This window comes from Odocoileus virginianus, chromosome 7 (assembly GCF_023699985.2).
Source record: "Odocoileus virginianus isolate 20LAN1187 ecotype Illinois chromosome 7, Ovbor_1.2, whole genome shotgun sequence".
In the NCBI taxonomy this organism is placed as follows: domain Eukaryota; kingdom Metazoa; phylum Chordata; class Mammalia; order Artiodactyla; family Cervidae; genus Odocoileus; species Odocoileus virginianus.
This window is the reverse complement of record NC_069680.1, coordinates 75,316,926-75,338,186: the sequence shown is the minus strand read 5'-3', so window position 1 is coordinate 75,338,186 and position 21,261 is coordinate 75,316,926. Positions and strand designations below refer to the sequence as shown.

The following is a 21,261-nucleotide window of genomic DNA, read 5'->3' as shown; positions in this document are numbered from 1 at the left end:
TTTCCTTCCCTCAGAAGGGCTCCTAAACTTCTGTGTGGGCCTTGAACTCCCAGTTCGGTCCAAAGAAGCTCATAGACCCTTTCTCAAGACTGTTGTTACTATGCAGGGTTACAGAAGAAGCCAGTCACATTCAAATAGAGCTATCAAAATGTTTTTTAAAACAACTTTGCAACATAGTATACATGTCTTTTAATGAATTCATTAAGTAAATAGCAGCAGAATTAATTTAATTTCAGAATAGTGATGAGCAAGAGTGATAATTTTGAGAAATCTGAAAACATGATAAGAAAATGTGATATGAAAATATCTATGGTTGGTGGTCACTGGAGACAAAATCACAGGTAGGGTTAATACCATTATAGTTGTGTATACCCGGGTTTTTTATATACAGAATGCTAAGTTTCAAGCTTCTCCCGTGGCTCAGTTGGTGAAGAATCTGCCTGAAATGCAGGACACCCAGGTTTGATCCCTGGGTCAGGAAGATCCGTGGAGAAGAGAATGGCAATCCACTCCAGTATTCTTGGCTGGAGAATTCCACCAACAGAGGAGCCTAGTGGACAACTGTCCACGGGGTTGCAAAGAGTCAGACACGACTGAGGGACTAACACACACACACACACACACACACAAGTTTCAGGTACAGGTTAGTGAAAATACAGATGTAAGCTTTTTCCATCCAAGTTCACAGATGCCCTAAAATTTTATCTATGGACAAGAAATCCAGCTAAAAGCAAGATGAAGTTCAGGACCTACTGCCCTAGGGCTAAACTGAGAGATGGTGGGCCAGGATTCACTGTACCCTCACTGTGAAACTTTCTTGGGAAAGTCAAATTTTTTTCTTCTCCTGTCCTGAAGCTCCGGAAACGTTTTGTAAAACAATTTAAAACCATGTCCTTTTTTCAGGACAAGCCTGATGTCCAAAGATTAATAAGCATCTTTGATGTGTTTCTTCAACAGGAATTACTGTTGCCAAAAAAAGGGTCAGTTAATCTACTAATTATGAATTTTAATCAGAATCTTGTTTCAGTTACCCTAGGTTGGTTGAGCTTTAGTGTTAAGGTTTTTCTTTTCAAAGGACGCCCAGGGAGGGTTTGTGTTCCCCTCACTTTTGCATTTTGGACGCACACTGGCTCAGAGACAACTGGGCGCACACACATCCCCCACCCCCACCCCCGCCTCGGTTCCTCACGGGGGAGCTGTCATCTTGCAACCACAATCATCACATGCCATTGCAGGGGCAACCCGGCAGGAGGGCCCCCCTCTAAATGCCTCCCAGCCCTCGCGCAGTCCAGGCCAGGCCAAGGCGCCGACACACAGGAGCCGGGCTGGGTCCCCGGGTCTCCGGATCTCCGCAGGGGAGCGACGAGCGCGCCTGCCTACGCCCACGCCCCCTACATTTTGGGCGCACACTCGGGCGCACACCCCTGCGCGCGCGCGCCGCCACACTCGGGCGTACGCACACCGCGTCGGACCAGGGATTGCCGTGTCGGCGGCGGCCCGGAGTGGTCCCGGGCGTTCAGCCGGGTCTCCCTCTAGGGCTCCGCCGGCCGCCCCGCCCCGCCCCGCCCCTCGAACCCGCCGAGCCGAGCGCGCCTGGGGCTGCAAACTTTTGCCTTCAGTCCGCCAAGGCAGCGCGCAGGCTTGGGCTCGGCTCGGCTCTGCGTGGCTCCGGATTGCCGTGACCGCTGGCCTTACCGTGCGCCCGGGTGTGCGCCCCGCTCTGCCCCGCGCCCCGCGCGGATCTCGGCATCCCGAGCCCCCGCCTGCGTGTGCAGTCAACGTGCCCTCCTGCCGCCGGGTCTGTTCTCAGCCTCCTGTGCGTCCTCGATCTCCTTTCTCCTCCTCCCCGGAGGCTTTGGCCCCTTCGCCTCCGCCACCCATCATGGCTCGTGGCCCCGCTCGGACCAGCCTGCGACCCGGGTCCCAACAGCTGCCGCTTCTGTCGCTACTACTGCTGCTGCTGCTGCTCCGGGACGCGGACGGCAGCCACACGGCCGCCGCTCGGCCTGCCCCGCCCGCGGCCGCCGACGGCCTTGCAGGGGACAAGAACCCCCAGAGGTCTCCAGGAGACGTGGTCGCTGCTCAGAACCCAGGCGCCCAGGACATGGTCGCTGTCCACATGCTCCGGCTTTATGAGAAATACAGCCGAAGGGGCGCGAGGCCGGGAGGGGGCAACACGGTCCGCAGTTTCCGTGCCCGGCTGGGTAAGTAGAGGGGAACCCCCACACCCCTTCTCGGCACCCCCCCCCCGCCCGGTCCTCCTCACTTGTCCATCCTCTCACATCTCTGCACCTTTGCATTTCCACTTCTTTCTGTTCATTGACTAGTTCATTCATTCTTTCATTAACTATGCCACCTTCCCCCTCCTCGCCCCTCCGTGCCCCCAGCACTCTATGCCAGGCCTGAGCCTCCAGTGGGAACGCCAAAGTGACACAGAGTGACAAATTTCCTGCCCCTGGGGTACCACTAAGCCTGCGAAGGTGGAAAACTTGCCGGACACAGACCACCCCACCCACAAGGCTTTAAGCACGGGATGAAGATGGCACTGGGCTGGCGGAGCTCAGGGTCTGTGTGTGTGGGTAGAGGGTGAGGGTGGGGGTCGGGGGCTCCATGTAGCAGGGTTTAGTTATGTGGGCTCTTGACAGATGAGGCAGGCGCTGAGGAGAGCCCATCAGGTGGGTATAATGCAGCCCTGAAGGAAGTGCAGCACTGGGCCCAGGCGCATGTAGTTGGGGCATTTAGTGGGTATGGGGTTGGGGAAGCAGGGTGGCCTTGAGTGCCCAGCCTGGGGTACATGGGACTGAAGTCTGCTGAGCACTGGCATGAAGTGTTCAACCATGGTGGTTTGAGGAAAGGTCTAGAAGCTTGGGCGGGGGGGGGGGGTCCCCTTTTCTCTCCTGCTCTTGCCCCTCCTGGGCAGATCCTTTCCTCTCTTCCCACACCCTGGATGAAGCTGGACAGAGATCATTTGCAGACCCCTACCTGCCCTGCTTCCAAGAGCTCTTCAGTATCCAGCCTCCAGTGACTGCCCACCCAGCCTGGGCTACCTCTGCAGGCCCTGAATGAGCAGAGGAGAGAGGGGCAGCCTGGTGGCAGGGGCTGAGGGAAGACCCTCGTTGTCATGGAGATTACCCGTGGTCTCAGAATGCCATTGCAGAAAATGTGGGTAGGGGTTCCCTGCAGCCCTTGTGAAGGAGGAGGCCATTCATCAGGAGAAAGATCATGGATCTGTAAGGCCCCCTTTTGAGGTAGAGGGGAACAAGCCCGACACTGGGCAGCCAGACAACCTGGGGTCAGATCTGCCACCTCCCTGTTGATCACTGGCTGTGTGACTTGGGGTAAACACCCACGACCACAGAGCCAAATTCCAGAAGCTTGGTCTCCCATAAATGTATACTGGGAACTCCTGCCACAGAGAGGCCCCTCCCCCACCCCCATCCCCTACTGGACAGGCTCACTAGGTCAGTGTTCCTGGGTTCCAAGCCAACCAGATCTAACTCCATCCTCCCTGGTGCCTTTAGACACATCTTGGGGCACATTTCTGGAGTATTAAGTCACTCAAGATTCATCTAGCATGACTGTGACCTTGGGCAAATGGCTGAAATGAAGCTCTGTGGACTTGAGTGTACGCATCTGCAAAGTTGGCAGGTCATGGCAGTATCTTCCCTGTGGAGTTGCAGGAAAGATGACATGAAATGATATGTGTAAACCCTAAGCCCAGCACTGTCTGGGTTAGGTGCTGTTACATTGTGTTTCCTCATATACAAAACATTTGCGCTCACAGAGATGTAGACTTGACCTGGCATCCACTAATTCAGTCCCCAAAGCCTTGCAGCTGAGGAAAACAAGGCTGGCAAGGTTACTGCTGCAATAAGGGGTGAATATGCCCACGGAGCCCACTTGGCTCTACAGGCCCAGGCATGAAGGTGCACAATCTGTTCTCCTGTTTTCGTAGACTGGGGGTACAAGTAGCAGTGAAGCAACAGTTAGCCCTAAAAGAACATGGTGGCAGTATTCAGATCCAGCCCTCTGATTTTACAGATAAAGAAACTCAGGCCAGGGCAGGCGGAGCTGTTCACAGTGGCAATGATTGGCACTGTCCATTTGTCAGGATCAGGCTGTTTGCACTGCTAGCCCCTCTCCAAACTTCCATCAAAACTGAGCCCAGGATGTAGAAGACAGAGGGTGAAACAGACAATTACTCTGTTAGGTAGATCAGAATTATTCTGGACCAGTCTTGGACTTTCTGATAAATCCAGCACTCTTCTTTAGAACCATTTGGCAGCCATGGGCACAAGCCCCAGCTCCACCAGCTACTGGTTGTGTGCTGTAGCACATACCTCTCTGAGCACTGATTTCTTTGCACATAGAGGCAAGGTGAAGATTCAGTGGGATGAACTAAACTTTGTGTCTAACTCAGGAAGCTTGGTTTCTCATCCCCTCCCTTGATTGCCTTAAGTTGGTTCGTACCCAGCTCCTGGGCAGCCCTCAGAGGTGCCTGCTTCATGCCCAGTGACCTTGCTGTGAGGAGGTGTGAGCCTGGGCAGGACTCCTTATTTGATGAATGAGGCACAGATGTAAGGGCTTCAGCTCTGGATCGTGTCAGTACCAGCCTGCTCCAGGACGGCGGCCTCTGCTGTCTCAATGGGGTGGTCCCCGCAGCCTGCGTTGCAGTGGAACCATGTCCTCTGCCTGCCAACAGGCAGCACAGCTCAGATTCCAAGTGCAGGCTGGGAGCTGGACCAAATCCTGAATCTGTGACCTGGGCCAGGGACTGAACTTGTCCATGATTCAGTTTTGTCACTTTTAAAGTGGAGCTAATCATGCTCTCTTCCTTATAGGGCTTTTCAAATGAATTGCAGTAAGTCCATTGCTTAACACCGCCTGGCATGTGTAAGTTCAGTAGTGTATTAGCTCTGCTATTATTACTCCAACCACTTTGCTCCTTCCGTCCCTTCCTTTGCTCCCAACGTATGTCTTGTTCCCTACAAGTCCACATCAATGGAGAGAGCTTCTGAACCTACCATAAAGGTTAAAGGTTAGACACCTCCAGCCCCAAACGATCTGCATTTAAGTCTAGGCCTTTCCACCTACCCATAGGATATTGGGCAAGTTACTTAACCTCTCTGAGGTTGGTGTCATCTCTAAAATGCGAGTAATGGTACATACCCATCTATCAATAATGTGAAAAGTCACATTCAGTTGCCGAAGTCTTTCCTGAGCACCTCATTCAGTGGCAGATGCTGTAAGCTCAAAGGACACAAAGAAACAAAGACTATTGGCCCTTTCCAGAAAAGCTCACAAGCTGGTCGAGAAGGAAGAAGTAAACAGAAGAATGTGAGCAGCGGGACAAGTAGAACAATGGAGTAAGAAAGGGCTGGGGATGGGCTTCAGGAGCCCCAAGGGACAGCACTCACCCAGCAAGGGAAGGGCTGATGGGGAAGGTCTGGTGAAGCCTCCACAGAGCAGGGGAAGCACCGGACAGATTCTGAAGAGCAGAGGGTGTTAGCCAGGTATGGAAGTGAGGCATACCCCCATGCACCAGGACCTCTGAGGAGTTTGGTTTCAATGAGGAAATAACAGGAGGAGAGAGTTGAGAAATGGAAGTGGATCAGTGGTCCATCAAGGCCATCAAGAGCTTTGAGTGTGATGAATTTGCCTATAGGCAGTAGGGCAGTGTAGAGTGTATGTGTGGGAGTGGGGGGTGGAGAAGAGAACAGGAGAGGGGAGAGATTATGAGAGTAATGCATACTATGCAAAAATCATGGAAAATCATAGTAAGGAAAATAAGTTATCCCCAATAACAACCCAGATATAACCAGAGTTAGTATTTTGTGGAATATCACATATAGTTTTTATCCTAATGGGATTATATTTTCAACATGCATGTAAAACTTGCCATATTTTCATTCTTATTTGAAGTTACCAGGGTGCTTTTTCATTACTGGTCATCCTGAATTGTTTTTTTATGCTTTTTGGCCACTTGCAAATTTTCCTATGGAAATCACTTCATCCACTTGGGGTTCTTGTCTTTTTCTTAGTGATGTATAGAGGTTGTGAAGAATATTGACTCTTCATCTGTGATAGATGATTTCCTTATGAAGGGTGAGTGTGGGTGTGAGGGTGACAGTGTGCTGGGGTCACACTGGCATTCGAGGTCAGGTTATAGGCAAAGACAGTGGTGGAAAGATGCAGAGTTCAGGGTGGTTGTGGAGAAACAAGATGCAGCAACTGGGATTGGTTGGATGCAGGAAGGGAAAGAGGCTGTGAAAATTCTCAGGGTCCAGGTGGAGAGAGTGGACAGGTGGCAATGCCTCCTGTTGGGCACAAGGACAGTGGTCAGGAGTGTGGGGTCCTAAATGTAGCAGAAGTTTGTGAAACCAAATGACCTTGTGTTCTAAGCACGTGCTGCGTGCTAGACACCTTGGTGAGAGTGTGCAGGAAACATGCACACATATTCTGCCTAGGACTGAGGCACAGAGAGGTTGTGTGACTTGCCTAAGACCCCACAGCTAGTAAGTGATGAAGCAGGGTTTACATTCTGACTCTGGAGCCTGCCTAGAAATAAATGCTCAGTACATATTAGTTCTCTTTGCTTCTCTGCACCACCACTGCCTGGCCCACAGCTACCTTCTTCCGGCTGATTATGTTGGTGCTTGCATCTTCAGTCTGGTGTTCTCATGCTGGTCTCCCTGATGGATGTTTCAGGGGCAATAGATGAAGGGACAGATCTCCAAGTGGATTCTGTTTCTATTTAGCAGAGCAGTCTGAGGGTCCTCTTGGCCAGGAGGGAGCCTGGAGCAACCACTGGGCTAGAGCCCTTTCCCTATCTCTTTCCCCTCCAGTCCCATCCCTAGCAAGTCAGGAGGAGGTTGAGTGCCCACTAGAGTGGACCTGATTAAGGTTCTAAGACTTCCAAAGATCCATAGAGAGATCAACTTGTCTAAATCAGGTCCTTTCTTTCCTGGATAGTCAGAATGCAAAATCATCCAAGTAATGACTTGTGTTTGCAAAATATTTAAGATTTCACAGCACATGACCTTTGTTAATTAGCTGTTAGGCAGACCCAGATTCTATCCAAGGTACCTAGTTAGGGAGGATGGGGAAGCGCGTAGGCTTGGGGTCAGACAGGCCTGGAAGCACACTCTGACTCTACCCCTTACCAACTGGCGGACTTTAGGCAAGTTATGTAGTCATGTGCCCTCTCTGAAGCTCCATGTTTTTGTCCATTTTCCATCTCTGCTGCCCTGATTATGAATGCAAGGAATCAAGCCTGCATATATACTTGGAACTTTCAGTTTCCTGACTGGCAAACAATATTATTCCCATTTTAAAGATGAGAAAACTAAGGCTCAAAGGGAAGTAACTGGACAAATGTCCTGCCATGCAGTGCCTCCAGCTGAATTTGCATAATTGGCTGTGTTTTTCCAAAGAAAGAGACTTTCTGGACTTCTTTCAGGATGTTTGCTGAGCCCCAGGGCAGCAGGCCAGGAACCCTTTTTGTTCAGTGAAGCAGATTGATCTAGCAGAGACCCCTCCCTACCCTACCATTCAGTATGCATTTCTGAGCAGTGACAATCACTTAGGCTTTGCACTGAGATCTAGAGATACAGCAGTGTACTCAGCTGACAAAGCCCTGCCTTCTTGAACGTTGTGATCTAGGGGGAAAGAGAAAAAGTTACAATGAAATATATATCAGCATGTCCCAAAGTGATGTGAAGAATGAAGCCCAGGACAGACAAAGTGATGTGGCTGCTCCTCCAGTCAGGGAAACCAGTGGCCCCCTTTGTTAGGGATGCTGCTTGAGTGGAGCCCTGAAGGAGAGAGGCACTGTGATTCCTGTGGGAGAAATGATAATGGCAGAAGGAATAGCTGGGAGAAAGCCCTGAGATAAGAGCTTCATGTGTGGAAGGAGAGGAAGCCAGGGTGACTGGGGCAGAGATGGGGGTGCGGAGGGCAGATGGAGTTGGGGAGGTAGGCAGGCCAGATCAGAGGGCCTTGGTAAGAGGTTGAGTTTTTTTTGAGGGGGCGCTATGGAGGGCTCTGAGCAGGATGGTGACCTGATGCTGAGAACACCCAGCCCACGGGGGGCCTCGTGTGGACAGTGTCCTGTGAAGCTGTGACAGGCACTGCAGCTGCTCCCAACCATTGCCATCTGTCTGGAATGAATGCCATGCCTGGAATGAACTCCCCTGAGTATCTCTGACCACTTTTGCCAGGATCCTGATTGGCCCAACACTTGGCCCAAAGTAGGAGTATCCCAAATACTTATCTGGAAAAGAGAGGGAGGCAGGGGAGGGTGCAGGAATGGAGAGAGGAATCATAGGAAGGAGGAAGGAAGGATCTTTTCTAGCTACAATGAGACGGGAGCCACAGGCACCAGCATGGCTCACAGGAAATAGGGACTTCTCTTTGGTGATTCTCCTTTCTAGCCAGGGCTAATCCAAGCTAGGAGACTTCAGGTAGGTGGCCTTTCTCTCAGTCACAGTCTGGAGTTTCCTGCAATGTAGGGATGCAGGCACAGTCAGAGCTGGGCCAGTCTGTGGCCCTTCAAGCCACTGGAGGCTTGGGGGTTACCCACCCACACAATTCCCAGTGGGGAGGGTCTTCATGTAGCAGGCTGCCTAGGGAAGGCAAAGCTGCCTATGGCCAAAGGCATTCAAGCCAAATGGAGGAAGGACTCCTGCCTGCCATGAGGGTAATTGATCAGGCTGCCTGACTGCTAAGATTCCTCCCTCTCTGAGTTCCTGAGCATGCTTTCCTTGGTTCTCCATCCTAAGGGAGGGGCAGCATGTACCATTCCCCTCCTGTACCCCATGCAGAAATAACCTCCAGGGCAGGCCACACTCTGCCCCTCTATATCACATCTTGCCACCCAGGGGACAGTCCTCCCAGCACCTTCATCTGGTCATACACACCTCAAGCCAAGGTTGCTGTCCTGACCTTGGTGGTCACAGTTATACTTCTTTAGTCCCTCTCTTGCTCACTACTTTGTCACTGGAAGGGGAGCCAAGATGCTTTCCTCTAGGAAGTCCCATCTTGGTTCCCCCCAGTCTGTTTTCCTTCTCATCATGAACTGCAGATTTTCAGGCCAGAGATGCTTGCCTCCTGCTGTAAAGAGCCAGCTCTTTGGAAAGAGTCAGAAATGTCTACTCTCAACCTTCTTAAGTGTTCTCCAGCAAAGAACCTGTTAGCAGAATAACAGAGTTGACCTGAATTGGATACTTTCTCAGCTGTGTTAGCTGGACCATTGAGTGAGAGGGGCCTGCACTGGTGTAGGAGGCACTTCCCCTGCCAGCTTGAGTCATTTAGGTAAAAGTGGTGTAGAAGCACATTTGGGGGAATTCCTCCTTTGTGCCTGGCACCTTATATATGTTATTTATTTAATCCTCCAGGCATTCAGGTGAGACAGAGATTCTAGGTCCCTCTGAGGCAGATGAGCAAGGTGTTGTACCATTAGGGCCTGGAAGCCTGATTCCTAGGGTCTTTCCCAGCTTGAAGGGTGGGGCTGCTTTGTTGGTGAACTTGGGCAAGTCAACCCCAGATGTGTTGGAGGGATCCTGGTCCCTATCATGGTTCTGGCCTCTGGAGAGCAACCTGATGTCCGAGCTTCTACTGAGTGACCTGATACAACCCTGATAGTGCTCTCTCTTTGTAAAACAAGTTTAAAAGGCCTTGGGCAGAATAAATAGCAGATACTCAAATGGCTGTGTTCTTAAGTTCAGTTTTTTTCAGAAGCCACTCAGAGTGCTGGTACAGTGTGAGGCACACTGCTTAATTTGCCTCATTTGGACAAAGGACTGCATTTAACGTCTGTAAAATAGAGGGCTGTGCAAATACAGAGGTGGCGGGGTTGGGGGTGGCACTACAATCAGCAGGGCTTGGATCCAACCCAAGCTATCCCAGATACCTCATTCCACCTTGTCTCATGAATGAAGGAGGTGGGGAACACTTGTTTGAGCGGCATCAGAGGGCAGGGGTGGGGATGGGAGCTTCAGGGTGCAGCAACCCGGAGCATTAACCCTGTCTGCCGGCTTTTTTTTTCTTCCTTTCTTTGTAATGGGATGTGGACAATCCCTAACCTCTCTGACCTTAATCCCTTATACTCATCTGGTCACTGAAAATAGCAAAGGGTGCCCTCATCAGTTCAATGTGAGAATTACAGGGGATGAGGAAAGCCTGGCTGGCCTGAAAGGGCTCCCATCAATAGGCGTTCCTCCTCCATAACTTGACCTTGTGAACGTGGAGCCTACCCAGGGGACAACCTAACAGGATGTGGTCTGTCCTTCCCTCACAGAAGTGGTCAACCAGAAGGCCGTGTATTTCTTCAACCTGACTTCCATGCAAGATTCAGAAATGATTCTGACGGCCACATTCCACTTCTACTCAGAGCCACGGTGGCCCCCGGCGCGTGAAGTACCCTGCAAACAGCGGGCCAAGAATGCATCCTGCCGCCTGCTGCCCCCTGGCCCACCCGCACGCCAGCACTTGCTCTTCCGCAGCCTCTCGCAGAACACGGCTACTCAGGGGCTGCTCCGTGGGGCCATGGCCCTGCCGCCCCCGCCACGAGGCCTGTGGCAGGCCAAGGACATCTCCCTCATTGTCAAGGCGGCCCGCCGGGATGGCGAGCTGCTCCTGTCTGCTCAGCTGGATTCTGGGGAGAAGGACATGGGGGTACCCAGGCTCAGCCCTCACGCACCCTACATTCTTATCTATGCCAATGACCTGGCCATCTCAGAGCCCAACAGCGTGGCGGTGACACTGCAGAGATACGATCCCTTCCAGGCTGGGGACCCAGAGCCTGGTGTAGCCCCCAACAGCTCAGCAGACCCCCGAGTGCGCCGGGCCACGCAGGCCACCGGGCCCCTCCAGAATAATGAGCTGCCTGGGCTGGATGAGAGGCCAGAACATGCCCCTCACGCCCAGCACTACCACAAGCACGAGCTGTGGCCCAGCCCCTTCCGTGCACTGAAGCCACGGCCAGGCCGCAAGGACCGCAGGAAGAAGGGCCAGGATGTGTTCATGGCCTCCTCACAGGTGCTGGACTTCGACGAGAAGACGATGCAGAAAGCCCGGAAGAAGCAATGGGATGAGCCACGGGTCTGTTCCCGGAGGTATCTGAAGGTGGACTTCGCGGACATAGGGTGGAATGAATGGATCATCTCACCCAAGTCTTTCGACGCCTACTACTGCTCAGGAGCCTGCGAGTTCCCCATGCCCAAGGTAGGGTGTGTCAGGGTCCCCTGCTGTGTTCTGCTCATTGTCACCCTCAGCTCTGCCCTTGCAGGCAAGTCCTCTGCCTCCTCACTCTGTTTCCTGTCTGTAAATAGGGATAATAACACCTCCCATCTATTGGAGCCAGGGAATAGCTAGACTGAGATGCCCAAATGAGAGCCTGTTGGGTGGATACAACCCACAGATAGATGCTCTCTGGCTGTCCTTTTGAAAGTGTTGCCTTCATAGGATTTGAATTTTAAATCAGAACCTTTCTTCTTTTGCAGAGCAGGAGATCCATCCTTTTAGGTGTGTATTTCCACACAGTAAAATCACAGAGGTTGCGTGGACACTGGCCGTTACCCCATGGCACCTCCCCCCACCCCCGCACACAGGTCCGGTCTCTTAAACCCCTTGCTTGCCAAGGCTGTTCTAGAAATCTGGTTTGGATTTCAGGGCATGGTGTCTGTAACCAGCGGAGCTGGCCTCAGTGGCTTCCCAGTGTGACTCTCCCTGTCTCCACCCTCCCCTCCCCTACTCAGGGCAGAGGCTCACGTGGCAACTAGCTCTCATCATTCACAAGTCTGCAGGACACACGTGGGACTGTTTGCTCCATTGTACTGACCTGGGTTTTCAGATGCTCACCTTCCCTCTGGGCTGGGCCATGGCTCTGTCCATCCATCTCGCCACAGCCTGAACTGTCGTGGGCTGGTTGCCAGAGGATGTCAACCTCGGCCCAGAGCACACACTTTCCTCCTACTTAGCTCCTCCACTGAGCTCCAGGTCATGCCTTCCCCTCCAAGAGAGGAAGTCAGTGCGTAAATTCACTGTGAACGTAAATAAATCAGTCAGCTGGGGAAATCCCAGACCCAGACATAGGGCCGTATTAACCTGTTTGGGAATTAAGAGGCTTCTCCTCAAAGCTGTGCATGTGCAGGAGAGAGGAAGGGAGGTGCCTGATAGAGAGACAGGCGTCTGCTGGAAGGATGCAGCCCCAGCAGATGCAGAGTGAGTATCTGGCAGCAACCCCGCCCCCCCTCCCCGACCCTGCTGGCTGACCCAGCATTTACCTTATTAGCCTGCCTCACTGTCTTCCCACCTTCCCTGACATCAGTCTGAACTCCCCAAATGCTGGCGTCCCGGCCTCGCTTCCCACCTCCCACCTCCCCACCAGAGGCACAGGACATGTAAAACTCTGGCCGACAATGAGCTGAAGCACCTGTAACATGGTGCTGTTCCTCTTAGGGGAGGTGCTTGAAAAATGGCATTCTCTGTGTTTGCAGCTGGGACCCAGACACTCCTGGATATGAGAGGCTGCCTGGAGAGGGAGGGGGAGAGAGCTGGAGTGGGCCCAGCGAGTGTGGTTTCCAGGCCAGACTACTTTCTAACTGAGGGCTCTCGGTCAGGTCATTTAGTCATTTTAAGCCTGTTTCACCAATAAAATTAGAATCATACCCACCCCAAAAGATGGATATGAGGACAAAATGGGGTAATGCCAGTGAAGCAGCACCTGACACCTCACAGGCAGACCCGCCCAGGAACTGGGTTTTCAGCCCCATCCCAATGATGCACGTGTATCTGCAGGCCTTCCCCTCCTGCATGGACAACACAGTCACGTGGCAAGTGTGTCGTCCCTGGACTATGAAGTCTGGGAGCTGTGGCCCGAGGTGCATTCTCCAATCTTTTCCCTGGCCTTCCCCCTGGAGCACCTGGCCAGTTCCAGGTGCTCCTTGGGGATGTGTGACATGCAGCTGCCCCCAAGTGACCAGTGCCTTCCCGGTTACACCTTCCCTCTAGGAGCCCAAGGTTTGTGGGGAAGGGAGTGGGAGGACACCTTTTGCAAAGGTCTCTAGGACTCAGCCTGGAAGTGACTTCAGAGGAAATGTATACCCAGCCCTGGGATCTCATCTTGTTTTCTTTCTCACTTTTTCTTCTTCACCTTATCATCCTTTCTGTGTCCTCAGTTAAGGACATGCGGGCAGCATGGTGGATGGGTGAGGACTTCGGGACGGGCAGAGCTTGGAGGTGACCATACTCCCTTCCCCCTTGTAGATGGTCCGCCCATCCAACCACGCCACCATCCAGAGCATCGTCAGGGCCGTGGGCATCGTCCCGGGCATCCCAGAGCCGTGCTGTGTTCCCGACAAGATGAGCTCTCTTGGGGTCCTTTTCCTGGATGAGAACCGGAACGTGGTTCTGAAGGTGTACCCCAACATGTCTGTGGAGACCTGTGCCTGCCGGTAAGACCAGCTGCTCTGGAGTGGAAGGAGCCTGCCCTGCCCACACACAGCAGGGTAGTATTCTGGGAACCTTCTGGAGTGAGCACTTGACTCAGGGTGCAGCTGCAAAAATAGGGCAGAGCCCGCAGACAACCATCTGTCACCCCAGGGCATCGTTTTGGGGTCTTTCATTGCTGGTGATTCAGCCTCCTCAATGCCAGTTCGAATCCTTTAAAGGGATCTGGGAATTAAACCTGACCTGATGGTTGCTCACAGCCCATCCCCTCTGCTCTGAAAGCCTGAAAACCAGATATATCCATATGTTGGGTCTTGTGACCGTCATCTCATAACCTGGAAAGAAGACTACAAACTTGAAGGGGCTCACTCCCTTCATATGGAAAGAACCTCTGCTTAAATAATCAGTTTAAAACACTTTGGGCCACAGAGTGATGCTGGAAAATAGATATGGAATATGATATAAATGGATGTTTTCTCTCAAAATCCACTGCAGATGCTTTTATACATACAGTATGCACATATAACCAATTTTGGTTTCTTTTTCTTAATATATATTTTATTTTAAAACAAAAAGGAGGGAGCTGACACCGTTCCCCCACAGAGGTAGTCATGCTGGTTGCGTGTGCATTGTTTAAACATGCTTATTGAAATAACCTATACAGCAATATGTTGGAATACTAAAACATAACCAAGATTTTATATTTTTGTAAATTATACTTTCTATACTGTAGATTGTGTATGGTATGTGTTTTTATGGAAAGCTAATAAATTAAAGGGACAATGGTATCTTGAAAAACTGAATATTACCTGTTCCAAAATATGAATGGATCCCCATGTGTAAGTATGACATCTGGGGTCACAGCCTTCTTTAGGAGCTGAGGCCCCTTAAGTCATTTCCACACTCTCTCACCTTTAGCCTAAGGTCCAGACACTGGCCACTCCTATGCCTTCCAGGGCCCTACTCACTTATACTGCACCTCAGGAACCCACCCTGAGTTTATCCAGATAGAATGCAACCCAGGCCCATTTAGGAGTCTCACATCCTTAGCTTCAGTGGGGATATCAGTTGATGGGGAGGTGCTTGAGATATTTATGGCTTGAACATCTATGGTAGCCTAGTCAGAGGTCTTCTTGGAGTAGTTCAAGCAAGAGACTCAACAGGAGTCAGGGATCCTTCCAGAGATTCAGGGACTGCTCTTGAGGGACTAAAATGTCTGCTCCTCCCTGCCGCCTTGTCAGCATCTCTGTCCCAAATAGCTTCCCCCAAGTGACTCCCTTGTCCCCGAGTTGACATTGCCTTACAGTATTAGTGTCTGAAGCTGACTGACTAGCATTTCTGAAGTGAAAGAAAAAGTGAAGGTGAAAGTCACTCAGTCGTGTCCAACTCTTTGAAACTGGGTCCAATTGGGGGCAGGTGTATAACAGTCCCTTGGCCGGAAACTAAAAGGATGGCATGGTCCCCAGTCTTACCTGGAGAAGATTGAAAACCTATGAGCAGTTCTCCAAGAGGGAACTTAGAAGGAAAAAGGAGCCCAGGCTCCCGAGGTCAGTGTTCCTGGGCAAGGGAGTACTCCCATGTGAAACAGGTGAGGAGGGGTAGAGCGGGCCAGGAGGGCAAGAAGCCAAGCACCTGAACATTGCCTGGATCCTGTGGGGAGTTTAAGCTATATCTCCACGTTAGTCCAGCTTTGAGGCCAGGAGGCTGGATGTTCAGACCCCCACCCCAGCCTACCGCCGGTGGAGAGGTGGAAATTCCCAGTTCTCTGGCCCTCTGCAGAATCAGCCACGGTGGCTTAGGAAGCCCGGGGAACCTCTGAAGAAGGCTGCACCACAGCCACTGGAGACAAATCGATCTACACCGAAGAGAATACAAAACAGGTGAGTAAGTGGGGCTGAGGGTACCGGGGTTGGGGGTCTAAGTATTTTCCCCATAAATATCTTTGCTGCAAGCGGTTTCTTCAAAAGCATTTTTGCCGCACAACTAGTTGGGCATGAGGCCATTTTGCCATAAAAGATAAAATAACTAGTGGCAGTTCCATTACAGTAAATAATAGATCAGTTTTTACAGAGTCTTCTGTGAGCAGTCTTACCTCTCACCCATCAAAACCAAAAGTTTAATATGTGGAATCTAGGGAAATAGTACAGATGAACTTATTTGCAAAACAGAAATAGAGTCATAGATATATAGCTCAAATCTGTGGTTACAAGGGGGGAAAGGAGGGGTGGGATGAATTAGCAGATTAGTATTGACATATATACACTAAATGTGTGGACACTACTATGTATAAAATAGATAACTAATGAGAACTTATCACATAGCACAGAGAACTCTATTGAATGCTCTGTGTTCACCTAAATGGAGGGAAATCTTAAAAAGAGTGGACACGTGTATACATGCTGCTGATTCAGTTTGTGTACAGCAGAAACTAACACAACATGTAAAGCAACTACACTCCAATAAAATAAAGTTTTAAAAACCTGCAAAAAAAGAAGAACAAAAACAAAAGTTTGCCAAGCTTTCGAAAATATAGAAGAGGCAGCTACTAATTCACAAAAGTCTTCAAGAACATTAATGATGGATTCTTGAGCTAATTTAGATATGACAGCTTGTTCTCTCAGGCCATCTTTACCAAATTTATTTTGCAGTGTTAGAAGTTGGAGGCAAAAGAAGAATCAAGCTCCTCCTATCCCTCCCCGCAAAAGAGAATTTTATGTGATTCCTGATGAGTAGAAGTTTTTGGAAAATGGTGAAAATTTTTAAAGAAATCTGGCTTAGATGAATTCAACCAAGAGTTTGCAAAAACTGATGTGTTATCATTTTCTAGTGTAATATAACTGTCAAGCAGTTATTTTTTTAAGGCAAAATGGCCTTACGGCCAATTAGTTGTGTTGCAAAGCTGCTCGTGGCAAAGATGTTTACTAGTGAAAATACTGGACACACCTGGCTGGAGCCCAGCAGCATCTGCTGAGCATCCCCTGTGAGGTGCTCCAAATGGCTGTGGGACATGTGTGTGAGCAGCTGCCCTGGGCACATGGCCCTGCCTCTTGGCAGAGACCAGGTGAGGCGAGGGGGGTGGTCCTTCAGACACACACCGCCGTATTCCTGCAGGGCTTGTACTGGGACTAAATGATTCATTCACTGGATGGCTGGGATGTCTCAAATTGGTCTGCAAATTGGTTATGGCTTGGTTTGCCATGTCTAATCCTTTTTGAAATATGACAGGATATAAATTACTAGCAAAATAAGTAAAAACATTAGGGCTTGATAAAGTTCCAAATGCCTTTTTTTTCCCCTTCAATATTAGAGTCTTCCTTTTCCCTTCTCCCCCTCATTTTTTTCTCATCCAACTGCTCCTTTTCCATTTCTTAGGAAAGATGGGGTGTTCTATGCCATTTCTTAGGAAAGTTGGGGTGTCCTCTAATACTTCTGTCTTATTCTTTCTGGCATTTGCTGTTTCTGGGAGATCTCTGAGGTCACTGTGAAAGCCTGCAACTTCTCTGTGTCCTCATTTCTGGATTACAGGGGTTGAGGGAGAAGGCTGGGAGGCTCAGCCCTGTGTCAGCCATGGACAGGGGCGTTGTGCTTGTGCCGGGATGGATGGTACCTAGTGGTGATGATTTTGCTGTAGGATGAAAGGAACTAGTGCCAGCAGGGACCCCTCGTGTTTACAGAGCACCGTGTAGCTTAGATAGGGTATCTCCTTTAGCCACATAGCAAACTTGCAACTTACTCCCCAGTTGGTGCTTCAGAAAAACAGGCTCCAAACAGGTAAGTGATATGGCCACCAGTGTCTTACCAAGATCACAGGTAATACAGGCTTTGATATGCAAAGTTGACAGGTTCAAGGCCAATGTGGTTGGTGTTGCTTCCCAGCTTCCCAGCCAGTGATGCCCCCCCACCCTCCCCGCCTCCAGCCTACTAGGGTTGTCTCAATGGCACTGAGTGGCCTTACAATAAAGCAAGGTTTAAAAAGAAATGTAAATATGAAACAACTTTTTTTTCCCTCTCTCTCTCTCTGTTTCATCACATGATCACAGGAGCAAGAGGTCCCAGCACACAGCCCAGATGCGCACAGTCCTTGAATTCACTTAACTACACCTGAGTCTGTCTTGAGGGAGCAGTGTGGTGGCCTGCCACTGAGCCCTAATCCTGAAGTTAACATCCTCTGAATGAGTAGAGCCTTAATTCATGTGCAACTGAACAACAGTACAGCTGTGAGCTGAAAATAGTAAGGCTGGAAGAAAATTTGGAAAACTTCTGGTACAACCCTTTTATTCAAAAAGGGGAAACTGAATCTGGATACTACCAGATGTCTTGCTTGAGGCATCCCAATAGTTGCCTCTGTATGTCTAAATCACTCTTAAAATGTCATCAGAGCTATAGCCTATAACTCGGGCTCCTTCTATAGCCAAGATAGAGACGGGACCATGATGAAAGAGCCTGAAGAAGTCTGGGGTGAGGGTGTGAGGAAGAGACTCCAGAGGAAGAGGAGTGGAGAGGAGTAGAGATGGCTCCACCAGGATGGAAGAGCTGGAGTTAGCTAGTGGCATAAAGCCACTGAAGGCACCAGCTTGTGCAAAATGTGTTTGATGGCAGCATGTGCCAAGGAAGGCTGGAGTGGGTTTCTGTGGGAAAACAAGGAGGGCAGAACCACTTTGGCAGCTCTGACTCCAAGCTGTGCACCAAAATACTGAAGTTAGAGCCAAAGGCTATTTCCTTTTACCAAAATCTAGAAACATAAAATCTCCTTCACTGATAAACTGGTGCTTCTGGGATTTCCAAATCTCCTCCTCTCTTCTACTCCCTAAGATGATGGTGCTCTTTCAAGCTTTGGACCACTTTTCTTTCTTACTCAAGTCTAATCCAATCCTAGATTCCTCCATTCTCTCCTAGCAGTCTTGTTTGTATATGTAGAGGGTGGGTGAGCAGAGGAATGAATGAACTGTTTATTCATTTGGTTATTTAGCATCTACTACATGCCAAATACCATGCCAGGCAGTATACACATACTTGATCTCTTGGAAGGCTCATATGAATTTCCTCTTTTATCAAAGTCAATTTGAATGAGCAGAATCACCTGGAGAGCTTGACTAGCTTGCTGGGATGAATGAGAGTTTTTGATTTGGGAAAAGACTTCACGTTTTTAAACCAGTTGCCAGGTGCTGCTACTGCAAAGGTCTAGGGACAACATTTTAAGAACCACTGTTCTAACAAATTTGCTGACCACTTGGGCACGGTTCAGAGACACAGTGCCGGGAGTAAGCAGGATCTCAAGAAGTTGAGGCACGGAGCTGGTAAGTGACAGATCTGCTGCTCTGCCTGGTTCATGTTCTCTCCTTAGAACCTCAAAGTGGGGCTGCTTTCATTCCTCTAAGCAATAAGTGAGTGAGTGTGGAACTTGAGAGGTCAAGCCTCTTGTGATGGAAGGGGCTCCTGACCCCTTCGAAGCAGCTGTATTATAGTTAATCAATAACTCTCCATTACCACCCCCACCATTCTACTCTCTAATCTCTCTACATTTCACTACTCTTAAGTACTTCATATAAGTGAGATCATACAATATTTATCCTTTTGTGACTGGCTTATTTTATTTAGCAAATCTTCAAGATTCCTCCATGTCATGGCATGTGTCAGAATTCCCTTCCTTTTTAAGGCTGAATAATATTCCATTGGGTGGATATACTACATTTTGTTTATCCATTCATAAATCAGTAGACACTAGGGTTGTTTCTACCCTCTGGCTATTGTGAGTAATACTGCCATGAAAATGTGTTTACAAATATCTTTTTGAGACCCTACTTTCCATTCTTGTGGCTATGTATACAGAAATAGAATTGCTAGATCACAGAGTAAACTGCTTTGGGGAAGAGAAAAAGGAGAGAGGAGTAGGAAATAAGATCATTATGGTGCAGTCAAGGCAGCCCTTCCCTGAGGCAAGCAGGTGGGAGGGAAGAGAGGGGGTCCTTTTGCATGAGGCTCCCGTGTCATCTGGGAAAGACAAAACAAGACCTAAACCTTGTTCCCTAAGACCCAGAGTCAAGGGAATCTGTCCAGAGGAACCAAGGCCCATTCATTCAGAAAGGTAGTAAGGGCTCTAAATCACTTTGAGGAAAATGGGAGTCTAGGCTGGTAACTGAAACTCCCCATAAGAACCTAGAAATCTGTAGGATGGGATCAGAGTGTGAGCACAGCTGGTCTCTTCTCTCCACCCAGCCGCCTGCCACCAGAGTGCCTTCTGGAGAGAGGGTAAGCCTGGCAGGATGTTTAAGAAAACTGTTACCTTGGTGCCCAATCGGAGACATCGTGGGGACCTGAGCAGGAACGTGGAGCTGCCAGGCCATCCCCGCAGCTGTGCGCCAGCGGCTGTGAACTGTGTGGGACCCACCCCAGCAGCAGAGCTGTGTGTCAATGAGAAGCAACAGTGGCTGGGACCTGCCAGGACCTCTGTCCCAGCCTTATTTCCCTTTCCAGCCTTAGAATTTGTCCTGATACCACCCCCCCCTCCATCTCTTTTGGACTAAATAAACCTGCAAAGCTCATGGACAATTCAGGAAAGGGATGCTCTGAGAAAGAAAGGCAGACTTTCCAGTAATGTGGGTCAGGAGGTCTCATGCAATTACTTAAAAACAATAAAGGAGATGTGGACATACTGATATTCTGAGTTTGTGGGGCAGATCATTCTACACAGAGCACAGGTCTGCAGGCGCCATCCTCATCGAAGTCTATGTGACCAGGACCTCCAGACAGTGTTTCTGTAAAGCCTCCATGACCAGATGTGATGACCCCATATGTAAACAGGTGTGCGGTCCTATATCAGAGATCCCCAAATCCAAAGCAATTAGAAAACCTGAAGTTTATTTCAGTTCCTTTCAAGACAGAACCTGACCTGAAAGGAGATTCGTGTTATTATTTGTTTCACTGCAGAAATACCAATATGTTGTCCCCACTGGGGATATGACAATATACACTCCATATACTGTATACACCTCCCCAAATCTGAAGCTTCCTGAACTTCAAAACCCTCCCAGACACAAAAGTTTTAAATAGGGGATTGTGGAGCTGCATATATCTCAAATTGGTGAGACTGCAGGTTATTTTTACATTCTTTCTAATGCTTTGCATTTCCAAAATATCTGAACTATATTTAGTACTCTTATCATCAGAATAGCAATCTGTCATGTTTTTAAGAAAACATCGAAGAGCAGCTCCTCCGGCTTCAAGAGCACATTCAGGCCACCCCCATCCCCTGAGCCCCCTGACTCCGCCTCTTGAACATGACAGGCTTCTGGGCTGCCTCCAGGGACTGGAGCAGCCTGCAGGGTGCCTGCCTAGCTCCCCAACCCCTCCCAGCCCACTCCCTGCTGGAAAGTTGCAGCCCCACTTCTGGGGGCCGTGCACCCATTCATCTTTCCCCTGCCTCGGAGTTCTTGAGCTGAGTTGGCTCAAAGCCCAGCATGCTTCCTACCCACTCTGCAAGCAGCCCTTCTGAAACGGCACCCTTCCCATCCATCCTCCTTGGCAGTGTCCCCAAAGGACAGGGACAGCAAGTTCTGTCCAGGCCTGGCCACTGGGGATTCCTGGTTTCAGCCTACCCTCACTAGGGGTGGGGAAAAGCTGGATGCACACCAGGGATCTCTGACCCTGCCCGCCCTGGCCCCTTGTTCATCTTCCTGAATCTGCTTAGCTCACTGCACCACCCCCTCCAGAAGCCTCATCAGCTTGGAAAAACCTCACATTTAAATTCTCCTCACAAAAAAAAAAAATAAATTCTCCTCACAGTAGACTCCCAGAATATTTTATGCTTATTCT

General features: G+C 49.9%; 1 protein-coding gene across 1 annotated transcript; it reads left to right on the top strand.

Annotated features, from left to right (window-relative positions):
- Positions 1–1,228: 1,228 nt before the first annotated feature.
- GDF10 (growth differentiation factor 10) lies at positions 1,229–14,252 on the top strand. Its single transcript, XM_020895517.2, has 3 exons — positions 1,229–2,204; positions 10,298–11,223; positions 13,267–14,252. Exons 1-3 carry the CDS (start codon positions 1,883–1,885, stop codon positions 13,456–13,458), a joined length of 1,440 nt encoding a protein of 479 aa, XP_020751176.1. The 5' UTR covers positions 1,229–1,882; the 3' UTR covers positions 13,459–14,252.
- The last annotated feature ends 7,009 nt before the right edge of the window (positions 14,253–21,261 follow it).